This window comes from Trachurus trachurus (genome assembly GCF_905171665.1).
Source record: "Trachurus trachurus genome assembly, chromosome: 6".
Classification (NCBI taxonomy): domain Eukaryota; kingdom Metazoa; phylum Chordata; class Actinopteri; order Carangiformes; family Carangidae; genus Trachurus; species Trachurus trachurus.
Window position 1 is genome coordinate 56,849 of NC_139897.1, and position 12,055 is coordinate 68,903.

The 12,055-nt window shown below is 41.1% G+C and overlaps 1 protein-coding gene across 2 annotated transcripts; it reads right to left on the reverse strand.

Moving 5' to 3' along the window:
* Positions 1–1,581: 1,581 nt before the first annotated feature.
* On the reverse strand, positions 1,582–11,113 carry rnf141 (ring finger protein 141). Of its 2 annotated transcripts, none has more exons than XM_083973640.1 (6): positions 10,924–11,113; positions 9,105–9,305; positions 6,743–6,851; positions 6,005–6,186; positions 4,861–4,968; positions 1,582–4,738 (listed from the first exon to the last, which is right to left on the reverse strand). In XM_083973640.1, the coding sequence occupies exons 2-6, from the start codon at positions 9,239–9,241 to the stop codon at positions 4,588–4,590; spliced, it is 687 nt and encodes a 228-aa protein (XP_083829766.1). In that variant the 5' UTR covers positions 9,242–9,305; positions 10,924–11,113; the 3' UTR covers positions 1,582–4,587. The 2 variants fall into 2 exon arrangements, with proteins under 2 accessions (XP_083829766.1, XP_083829767.1); XM_083973641.1 differs by lacking the exon at positions 10,924–11,113 and adding an exon at positions 10,676–10,763.
* Between the last annotated feature and the right edge of the window lie 942 nt (positions 11,114–12,055).

Here is a 12,055-nt window from a genome sequence, read left to right on the forward strand (position 1 = left end):
ATCTATAAGAAAATGCCATCATTTTTCACTGAGTCAACATTCCGATTTTTTCCGACACAGATGCTTTCTTATGCGGCGTTCACACCGGACGCGATAGACACGAATACAATCACATCAGGCGCTCCATTCGCGTCTATCGCGTCCGGTGTGAATGCCCCTTTACACATATTACTAGCACATATTCACAGTGGACAATATGTTACCAGCAAAGCTTTAGTTTAATCAATTAATTTAAAAGAATAATCAGTAGTTAAATTCTATATCAATTTTGTGTCAACCAACTAATCAAATATTTATTTTCCAGACTGAGTGGTAGTGGTGCTACGGCTAGCCTTGAAGTAAGAGGGTTCTGGGCCAGGCCTGGCAGAGTTTACATGTTCTCCTCATGTCTGTTTGGCAAGGCAAGGCAAAGCAATCTTATAGACCTTTTCAGAGAGTATAAACAAAGACAGGTGTGGCTCATTAGAAAACGCTCTGGTACACTAAATGGAATGGAGCCTTAATTAGTATCCTTGGTACCTGTATTTGTTTATACTCTCTGAAAAGGTCTATTTGTATAGCCCATTTTTGAAAACAGTTTGCCTCAAAGGGCTTTACATGGCATCGTAACAACATCCTCTGTCCTTAGACCCTCACATCCACTGAGGAAAAACTCCCAAGAAAACCCTTTTAAGAGGGAGAAATTGGAGAAACCTCAGGGTGAGAGACAGAGGAGGCATCCCTCACCCAGGACGGGCAGATGTGCAATAGATGTTGTATACAGACAATATTATAACACAGAATGTGGGAGACATGGAAATGTTAACAAGAGCTGATGAAGGCAGCTTCTGGTGGGAGGAAAGGCAGGGAGGGCAGGCCAGCTTAATGGGAGTACCTGATGACAGACTGGTTCATAGGGAGGGAGGGCAGGGCGGTCTAACAGCGTTGGGAAGGGAGGAAAGAGGCGATGCAGGCGGCGGTTGGTGCAGAGGATGGAGCTCCGGTGGATCTGTGGAAACGGAGAGAGTGGAGACACCAAGGCCAAACTACTAAGTGCAACAGATAATGATAATGACAGTTCAAAATGTGCCGTCCTGTCCTCTCGCAAGTGCTTTCTAATGCAGATTTTCTGCAAATGGCAAATAAACGACTCTCTCTGAGGAGAAGAGAGGGCTCCATGTAACCTGATGTGTCTCCCTAGGTTCCTCCCACGGTCTAAAAACATGCACAATACTGTAGGTTTGCTTTGGACTAGACTGTAAACTTAAATTGCATGTCATGTGTCAATATGCGAGTGTGGTTCACCTCTATATGGCTGGCTCCAGGCCCCCCATGAGAGGAAAAACCAGATCATGGTGAACTTTTCACATTGAGAAAGATGTTGGTCAGCACTAACAAGCAGGAGAAACTACAAATACCAGGGTAGCCTATCTGCAGGTTTTGAAAAGAGCATCTATTCCATGTAAGGATTTATTATTTATTGTCTTATTATTCTGTAAAAATGACAGAGCACTTGGCTAAAATAATATATTAAAGGAAAAAATAATAAAAACAATAATGAAAAAACCCTATATAGAACATAGCATCAATGGTACATGACAGCGATAGGTTTTTATTGCATATGAAGAGATAAAAGTTTTAGATGGTCAATTATACAATGTGTCATTACTGTATATAAAGACAGTCCACCAGAACAAAGTTTAAAGTGCAAAAAGTGAGGGTCTTTTTTTATTAACAATACAGTATAATTGACTAATATATCAGTTGTAATGCACCTCAATTCAGTTTTGCAAATACTGCTAGAACTCATGGATAGGATAATCCTACCACCTTAAGGTCGGAACATGACATTACACAGCCATTTGCACATACAGTTTGTGTACGCAGGATCAGACGTTTTATGAAAGTGGCCTTGAAATCACATTCAACATTTCACTTATCAAATGTTTTAATAACATCTCAGTTGACCATGGAGTCGTGTAGTGATCAAACAATGTCTAAACTGCTGCTGGATTACAGTGACAGATAATATTTTCCATCGGAGAGATAAAATCTTCAGTATTTGTGTACAAACATCAAGTAAGCTATGGTGATGTTTTAAAGTGCAATTTGTCAGCATGGTCAAGCCAAAATGACTTTTGGTGTGATAAAATGTAACTTTTATGGTCTATGGACAACAAAAATTAAAAAGGTAGGCAAATATAGTACAGACTTACCATACGTCTTTGTGTTATTGTCTGATACTGGGAGAAACATTTTAAAATATCTAAATATGGTCAAATGCAATGTCACACGAAAAGCTAAACAAGCAACTTCACAACTTGAAGTAAAGATTTAGATTTTTAGTAAAATAGAAATTTATCACTCAGGAAATTAATTCATACATATTCACATTTCATGGATCCGGTTCAAATAGATCACAAAAACATCCACTTAAGCTTCAAGTGCTGTCTGTGACTTATTTGATTGGAAACCAGGACAGAAAAAAATATTTAAAATAAAAAACTATTTTGTGGCTCTAAATTCTCCATAATTGTCGTCCTAGAGGAAGTCAGTGGAAACTCAAAAGCTGCCTATCTCTATAAATCAGTTATCTTGAATTAACAGCATGACAAATATAAGAGTAGCTACTTTAGGCATGTGAACTACAGTATTTCTATGGTAATCAGGTCAAAATAATTCTAATACAATCATGGGAAAAAAATACAATTAAAAGATGACAAAAGTCAAATATCAGTTATTTCCCATTGTAAAAAGGACACTAGAGCAAACCAAGAAAATGAAATCATGTAAAATAAATCCAACCTGTTTCACCCAGACTGTCTTGGTGTAGCAGATCAGAGCATTCATCTTTAACAGGTTCACATAACAAAGCTCATAAAACAGATCATGTAAGAAATAAAGATGCACCAACAACAGAACAACTTTGTTGTTCTTTGTTGACATGTGGAAACTAAATTTGCCTTCAATTGGACCAGATGCTCTGGGATAAAGACGGTGTGTTTTACATCTTAGATTTGCACTTGAAGCAAAAGTTATAGGCTACAGTTTGGGATATGTGCTTATTTTGCTTTCTGCTCGATTCTGATGACAGAATCAACACCACTTTCACCGGCCTGCAGCTGTAAAGCTTAGCATTAAGGCTGAAAACAGAGGGAAGCTGCCATCCAAGGCTACTGAAATTCACCTCCAATAACTTGTAATGCTCACTATTCAACACAACCATACACGTCTAAAAATGTCAGGTTGTTGTTTTGCGGGGCGGTTGTACAGTATGCCAGACTGTCTGTGTCAGATTATCTGCTACAGACAGACAGGAGAGTGGCATTAATCTTTCCATTTAACTCTTTGCCATCAAGCCAATGTTTTCAGAAATTCTGAATTATTCCTTTAAATAAAAATATGAATATGTAGGAGTCATATGCATCAGCCCTCTCTGAATGTGAGAGCTGACTTCTGTTTGCCACATCCATTTCATCTTCTGTCACATTTACATTGGCATGGAAAGAAACTTTAACTTGGATCAAGCTCTATATCATAAAGTTCCTAGTTTTCCTTCTTCCTTGTGTAGGATATGTCAACCCAGCAAGAGCTGTACTTTTGGTTATTCTGCGTGTTAAATGAATAGAGTATATTATTACAGCATACCAGAAATACTGAATTTTCACTTCTGACAACATATAATCACACAGTTCCCATTAAGCACCACGTCTACAATACATGGGTGACAGAGATTTTTCAGGATTTGAAGGGAAAGGGCTTTGTATCAACACTTGATTTTACGGAGGTCATGGTTTCCAACTGATTTCCTGGAGACCTTCTCATAATTTCATTAAAAAATGATGGGGTTGTAGCTGTAGCTGTCAATTACTTGGATATTTCTGAGAAAGCTTTCAAGGAAAGGCCTGCACCCCTTGGTAGTAATTAGGAGAGAGATTGATTTATTGTTAATAAGTTATTTAGCACCTGCTCGTTACATTACTAAATAATTTTGTAGTCTTGAAAATTAATAGCGGGGGTTAGTGAATATATATTTAAAGGGATACTTCACCCAAAATCGATAATTCACCAATTTTCTATTCACCGTCATGCCAAGGAAGGGTTTGAAGTACTTTCAGAGTCATCAAAACACTTTAGACAATTGGTGAATTACCGATTTTGGGTGAAGTATCCCTTTAAACAAATTTTAATACCCATCTGAGTTTCCTAGTAAGATGTAAAGTAAGTAAGAAGTAAAAAGTCACTCTTTCACTATGGCACATTTTCTAACTCATTAAAAATTCTTGTTAGTCTTGGATATTGGTGGACATTGACATCAGCATGTTTCACTTACCTATTACACAATTTCACATTTGTTTTGATATGTTGATAGCTATAGTAATGATTATTATTTTTCAGTTCTCTTTTATATATAGTACCACGTTGTGGAGACCTTTCTTGGAAATAGCCTGGTGAATTATGAGGAATGTATCCAGGAAATCAGCTTCATCAACATGCATGATTCTTCTGTGTTGTTTGCTTTTTAGAAGAAAAAAAAATCTCCTTGTCAGTGACAGTAGCATTTTGTGTTGCAAAGTCTACTTTGTATGAGTCAGTTTCAGATTTAAGTTAAGGCCTGTGTGGGTGGCCTGCCTCATCAGCCAAGTTTAGGATGTAGCCGGCTATGTCGTCCTCTGTGGGGAAATCAGACATGACCCATGAGTCATTGGCAGCGGTCACCTGCAGGCGGCATATTGGACAGTTTCTGCTCTGCCCACTCCTGTAGAAACAGAGGCAAATGTGTAATAACTGTAAGAAAACTTTTCTATGAGAAAACTACAATGATTTACAAGATAGAATAGCATGGGAAGTTTGCATTTTCTCAAACAATTAACCTATTACCATTTATCGATGCATTTCTGACAGAAGCTGTGTGCACAAGGCAGGATGAGGTCGGCCTTCCCATCCATGCAGATACAGCACTCCTCCTCATCAGTCAGCTGCTTCACTCTGTACACAAATGCAAACAGAAGGGGCTCAACTCTAATTATTAATAATTTATTAAAATATATCTTAATCTGGAACTTCACTTAAGGTTGGATGATTCTTCATTAGTCAGGTGTTTAATTTGTACTTGGCACCTCCTCAACTGCCATGAATCACATATCATTTTCCTGGGATAACCAGGTATTCTATTGAAAAATGTTAACTTGTCAGTGTAGAAGCTTGTAGGGCAACTCAGTCCTTCTTTTCTTGTTGTTCAGCTATGTCATTGTTCTAGTTCATGATGAACAAGCTAAAATTAAAAACGCCTTTATATCTATCACCATGAACAACCTATTTTACTTGACATATGGTCTTCTATAAGAATACAAGTCCAGCTTTACCTGACATTATTAACTGTGCGTTCACACACCAAAAGCTTCCAACGCATCAAAAACGCCGGAAGTTAATTCATTTTCAATGAGAGCCCGGTGACCTGAGCAACCAAAGGGTCAACTGCTGTCAGCCACGCTTCCAAAGAGTCCAAAGCGTCACCAGACAAGAAGTTGAGCCTTGGTTAACTTTATGGTAATAAGCTATGACGCGGTTCGGTGGCAACCTGTCAGAATAGAGACGTCCTTCGGCTCCCCAATGACCAGCGCGATCGAACTTTGACGTCAGTCACGTGACGAGCGACCAAAGCGGCTAAAAATATTTGCTGCTTTGGAAGCTGTCTTGTCTGAAGCACACCCTGGAGCGTTTTTGCCGCTTTGGAAGCTTTTGGTGTGAACACACAGTAAGTTATGGCTGAACAGATGGCTCATGAGATTTGTCTTTACATGAGACCTACAGTAAATTGAATCCCAACACCAGGGTGGTTAAAACAAAAGCCAGTGTAAGCTACTGTATAAAAAGTCATTCTTTGATTCTTTCTTTGCATTTCCACTAGTCTCCACAAAGTGGTCACAAACTTTGGTGTCTTTGGTGTGAAATACTGAATGGAAATCAAACAAAAACACACTGAGGGTAATACTTGTATAAGGATCATGTCACTGGAACCCACCTGCCCATCCACATGCTGGCCTGACATGAGTCTGTGGAGGGGAGCTGGGCCGACGGGCCCTCAGTGCTGCCCTCTGCACACAGCACCTCGGTGGCCTGACTGGTGATGTCACGGTACAGCTGGATGAACTGGTACAGGTTCATGATCCGTGTTGCTTCCAGCATACCGTTCTCCTTGTTGATCTGGAAGTAGGTAAAGGCAAACACATGACCCATACGATACACAGGAATAATTTACTCTGAACCCTGCAGCGATTCTTGTGTCTTAAAACAATAGTCTGGTGCAAGTACCAATTATCAAGGGGTTTACTTGCAGTAGTCACTTCTTACAACTTAAGTTGACATGATGGATGGGTGGTGGGGTGTAGTTCAGTCCTTACTGAAACCAAGGTCTCTTCCACATGGAAACGGAAACTCACCAGCCAGCACACAATGTATACTGACTAATACTATATGTAAATAAAGTAAAATTCTTATTTCTGATTCAAAATACCCAAACAGTAACTTGTTTGGTAATGCTGTCCTATCTCATTTTCCCAAAAAACAGGAGAACATTTATCTATTCACTATTTTCTAGCTGATGAAGTTGTCCAACCCTCTTGAATAGGCTCCAATATTAGAGAGATGAAAAGGTGTATGGTTTCACAGACATTTGTCTCCTCTGTCACAAAACCAAAGGCATGACGGATGCTGGGGTTGGCAGGTGATGTAGTATGTGCAAATGGGGGTGTGGTCTCACCTTGGTACAGACGATCCTCACAGCCACTTTCCACAGGGCTGTGGCATCCGATCCTGGCTGCACCTCGAACAGCAGGTGCTTCTGCTGTCCAGCAGCCAGCCTGGCCGTACTGAGAGAGACGGAGCAGAGAGGAGAGGGAATGTTCAACTTCAGCACCGCTCTGTTTTGGTGTTTTACTGCTGTTTGCTACAGTGATGAACAGGACATCACAATAGACACAGGGATATGAGGAATGCAGCCCATGTATCAGAAATGAAGGACTGGACTAGAGGTTTTCTTGAGCTTCAAGGTAAATAATAAAACTCGCAAGATCCTGAGGCTCCAGCGCTGAACATACAGTACATCCATCTCAGAGAGCATTCAGACCTGCAGTGTCTGCAATTTATTGTACGGTAGATTTATTAATCTATGCTGAATAGTTTGTGATGAAGTGAAAATGTTAAGAGAGGCTTGCAAAAGTAAAATCTCTCCTTTAGAAAAATATTCAGATGGCCTGTTGCATTAAGATTACGTTGAGGTGCATTTTGTTTGCTCTTTCTTCCACTTCACAATCACTGAGGCAACCACAGTGGCCTGAATTCTAGTGAAATTCCTAGAGTTTGCCATCTGCCAGACTGAGTAACCAGGCGAGAAAGGTATTGGTCAGGGAGATACCCACCACCAAACAGTCACTCCAACAGTTTTGATGGTCCTCTGCAGATAAGTGAACAAACTCAGCAGCTAGACAGAAACCACAGCCAACTTGGAGTTTTACAAACAGCATAAAGGTCTCTAAGATCATGAGGACAAAGATTCTCTGGTGTGACGAGACAAAAATAACTGCAAACACCTGGCCCTGCTTATCACACATATTATACTATCTCCACAGTGAAGAATGGTAGTGGTGCAGAACTGGTTCAGCCAAAAAACAGAGAGCTGCTTGAGCAAAACCTGCTCCAGGGTGCACATGAGCTTTTAGCATGAAATGAACCACAGCGGCATAAAGCCAAGACGATGATGCTGGAGTGGCTTCAGAACAAGTCTCTGTCTGTCCTTAACTGGTCCAGCCAAAGCCCAGGGTGAAATCCCATAAAACAACGGTGGAGAGACCTGAAGATGGTGGTTTATCCAGTGGATCCAGGAATACCAGGAATACCAAGATAAACAGACCAAATCCAGGTGCAAAGCTGAAGAGACTTCTAGAAGAAGACTAAAAGCTGTAGCTGCTGCCAGAGGGGCTCCAACAGAGGACAGCATCGAAGCCCTGAACACTTGATTTCAAAAGTTGATTTAATATAGGACACTGTTAAAGGCATAACATGTTTAACAACATTTTTGGAATTGCTGGGACTACCTCACTGTAACCACATTATCCCACATCTCCTACTTTCTCTGAGAGTTAGTGAGATAAAATTAGATTTGCAGGGGCATGGACTAATTGGCCTGGGGAACAAAATGGGCCAAATCCTGGATGATGGGAAAATGCTGCAGCTCTGCAAATGAGCTACACTGGAACAGACTAAACTAGACTGCCCAAAAACACACTAAGTATCCAGATAAAATAATTCAGGTGTTCGTTGTGAAGTGAGGTTATATCCCCAAATGTTACTTTTCCCTCATAGTCATTTTATTTAAAAAAAAAACAGCTCATTACACTGCATTTAAAGGTACATTGTGTAGGAATTACTCCCATCTAGCGTTGCGGTTGTATATCGCAAGCAACTCAGTCGTATTTTTCATGCTGCATTCACGTGAAATTGGGCAGACGGCAGACGGACGACAGCCGCTGCACGTAACGGCATAAACAAGCCTCTATGTAAACAAGTGGTCCGTCAGCACGAGGCAAAACAATACACCTGACAATATGTTGTCATGGCGATGTCGTATTGTTTACCTGACCCACGTTTTACCGTCTTTCTCTGGACTTCTGTGACTAAAATGACATCTGGTTTGTTACTGACGGCCGTCTGCCCGACTGCAGGTGAATGCAGCATCAGTGTAACGCTCCATTCCTCCTCACTGCGTTACCACGGTGACTTTTCACAGACGCCACCTCCACCTGAGCCGACAGCTCCGGTGTCTCCGCTGAGTTTCCGTGGTTTCCTACCGTCACGCTGCCACTGAACGTAAAAACATGGAGACACCACATGGCAGCAGCACCGAGCTTACCCGCTCCATGGAGATATGAATGATATGAACGGCTCATTCAGAGCTGAAAGGAACACTTCACTTTGTTGATGGGGGGATTACTGGTTAATGAAAAACAGACTTTTGAACAAAATAATCGATTTTCGTGAATAGATAACAGGAGAAGTTACACAATGTCCCTTTAAAGTTACTTGTGTGATCAATTCAAGCTGTGTGTATTTGTCCTGTGACTTACACATCATTCAGTTCAGCCACTCTTGCCAGGAACTCCTCATAGGTGAGGTAGCCACTGTCACGGACCAGCTGGGCGTGTTTCATTAGCTTCTCAGGCAGACGGGTCATCACCGCCTGACCTGAGATCTGCTGGCCCATCGTGGCAGCAGCACTTACAGAACAGCACCGGCAGAAGATCACACCTCATTCAGTTTAGCAGAGCCTGAAGAGAAAGAAAAGGGTTTCAACAAGCAAGCAATGTCTCAAATGTCAGCATATAATTAATTAGATGGTAATAAACAACTATTTTACACAGTAAAATATGTTCTGTTGGGTGAGCAGACCATGTCTGTCTCCACTGGTTTCATTTGTATATCTAATTAATGCCATGAATGGTTCACAGTTGGTGTTCCAGTTCATCACATCAAAAGTGAAAGTGAATTCTGCTGTGGACCTGGCTGTGTGCTTGAAGCAGAAAATCGTTTTTTCCCCTAAATGTTACCACTGTTTTTTTCAGTATACATTCCATCTTTAGATGTACACACTTAGTGCAGAGACATTAGGGAAGTCTAAACTCTTCTGGTGTGTCTCCTTATTGTTACTAGAAGTGCAGGTTTAGCTCTGTACAAGGAACACCACACTGACGCTGTGAAGCTCCTCCCTTTGCTCTCAATCACCTGGACTCAACAAGATGTTGAAACTTTTTTTTATCTGGATTCAGGTCTAGAAACTGGAGAGATCACTAAAGTTCACTCAACTCAATGTCATATCAATGAAACCAGTTTGGACTACAGTAGAAGATGGTGAGCTGTGGTTGCAGCAATACTCAGATGGTCACATGTAAACCATTTGTTGTCTCAGCACTCATTTAGACCAGGCCACATCCTTCCTGTGTATTCAGTGTGTGTGTGTCCTCGGCAGCCACTGCTACTGCCGACCAGATAGTTTCTGTTACTACATCCGTGTTCAAATCGCCTGTTGACTATTGTGTGTGCAAGCATCAGGTGGTAAGCAGCAGTAGGGGGATCATCCCTATGTTCCCCGGGTCCTATGTTCCCCACTTTGTATGGGACCGGGGAACATAGAACCCTTTTCCCCAAAAGGGTTCTATGTTCACCTCTGTGTCCAGACCGGGGAACACAGAACCCTTTTTTAGAAAAAGGGTCCTATGTTCCCCACTTTTCCCCAAAAGGACCCAGGGAACATGCAATTTTTGTAGAGGAGTTGTGAGTGACTTTGCATATTTTTGCATATTTTTGAGTGAGAAGTTGAGTTGTCCCATTGGTTGGGTTTAGGCAATGAAGAAAGGAGTTGGTTAAGTTTAGTAAAAAGACCAGGTTGACAGGCCAAATAGATAGAGTCCAGAATCAGATAAGTAGAGAGAGTCCATCGACCAGCAAGAGCGCCTTTTTCTGAAAAAGTGTCCAATGTTCCCCAGTATGTATTCCGACCGGGGAACATAGGACCCTTTTTGGGAAAAACGGGGAACATGGGACCCTTTTTCAAAATGAGGGTCCTATATTCCGCTCCCGTTTGAGGAACTCCCGGGTCCTGCAGGTGAACTCTATCAGTTTGTTTATTAGCATGACATACCGTGTAGTGAACTGAAACTGCAGTGAATGCCTGTGTGGTGAAGTGCCACAGCCCCGACCGCACCGCCCAGCACCACAGAGAGCCATGTCTGGGGTTCACACGTTCAACTGTCTCTGTCCTAACACGATTCAGAACCATAAACAACTCCTACCTCTGCTCAGACTCGGGACAAACACGACTGGAGTTGACCGCAGTGTGCTAACGTTCACCACCAACAACAACAGCGTCACGTAGCACGTAAAACTCACCACGCAGCGAGCCTCGGTGTGGAGGAGCCCACGGCCCGCGACACCAGTGATGGGTGAAGGTGTGTGTGTGTCTCTCTGTGTGTGGTGTTAGGAGAGAAACCCAGCTGCTGAAGTTAGGCTCCAACATCAGAGGGAAGTCGTCCAACGTTAGCCCATGGATGTAGCCGTTAGCTTCTGTTTTGGTTGACGCCGTACGATCGCTGTTTGATGACGTAGCAAGACGCGTCACTTTGCTGTTGATAGGACCAGAGCGATTGATCTATGGCTCTGGGTTAAACCATTGAAACGCTTCATATTTACTAAGTGCTACAGCAAATTAAAAATTAAAATGAGAAGGGGAAAGATGAAAATCAATTTCACTGATGAAATATAAAATAGGAAATAAATATCAAGGCACATGAAATTAAGAACAATGTAATGTATAAATGTAACATGATAAATAAAATGGTGATAATAACAATTTCAAACATAATTTATAATAGGCCTACTTACTTATATAGGTATGAAATCTACATTAAAAAAAAAATCATCTATCCATATCCAAAATGCTGAATCAAAGTAGGTAATGAATTTATGATTTGTGGCAATGTTTTAATGTTAATTCTACTGTTGTCCATTGTCAGGACCAGTAAGGAAATGGAGTGTGTCAGGACAGATGATTAGCATTAGGCCAATCACTCCCTCAATCAATTTATATCTTGAAAACACAAACTGAACAATGGTTTGTTTTCATTCATACCAAATCCATGAATACATGATCGATTAATAGAATAGAGATGACCTATATAGTTAAATTCTTTTTACTATTCAGACTCGTAATTACTGACAGGGTGATTACCGTCAAAAAAAGTCTGCTTTTGCATTAGCATAACCTTAATTAGATAGATGTCATTGATCTTATGTGGTATCAAATAGATGTACACCATATTATGAATGACAAGAACAAGGTTATTTCCTTGTCAGATTTTTTTAAACTGTCAGGGAAAGATGATGGACGATTGGTTCAGATAAGACATGTCTTAAGGGCCGGTGAAAAACCCAAAGTGGATGTGTGTGGAGAAACTGCAGTCCAACTTCCCTGGCAAAAAGTGTGTTGTTAACCCCAAATCTCTTTGGTCACAGACTTGTCATG

Bases quoted from the DNA above. Each gene is read 5' to 3' on its own strand.
- rnf141 (XM_083973640.1), bottom strand. From the start codon at position 9,241: ATGGGCCAGCAGATCTCAGGTCAGGCGGTGATGACCCGTCTGCCTGAG. The intron at 6,852-9,104 runs GTAAGTCACAGG...CGTCTCTCTCAG, and splicing joins GTGGCTGAACTGAATGATGT to TACGGCCAGGCTGGCTGCTG. The intron at 4,739-4,860 runs GTAATAGGTTAA...CTGTTTCTACAG, and splicing joins CAGAAATGCATCGATAAATG to GAGTGGGCAGAGCAGAAACT.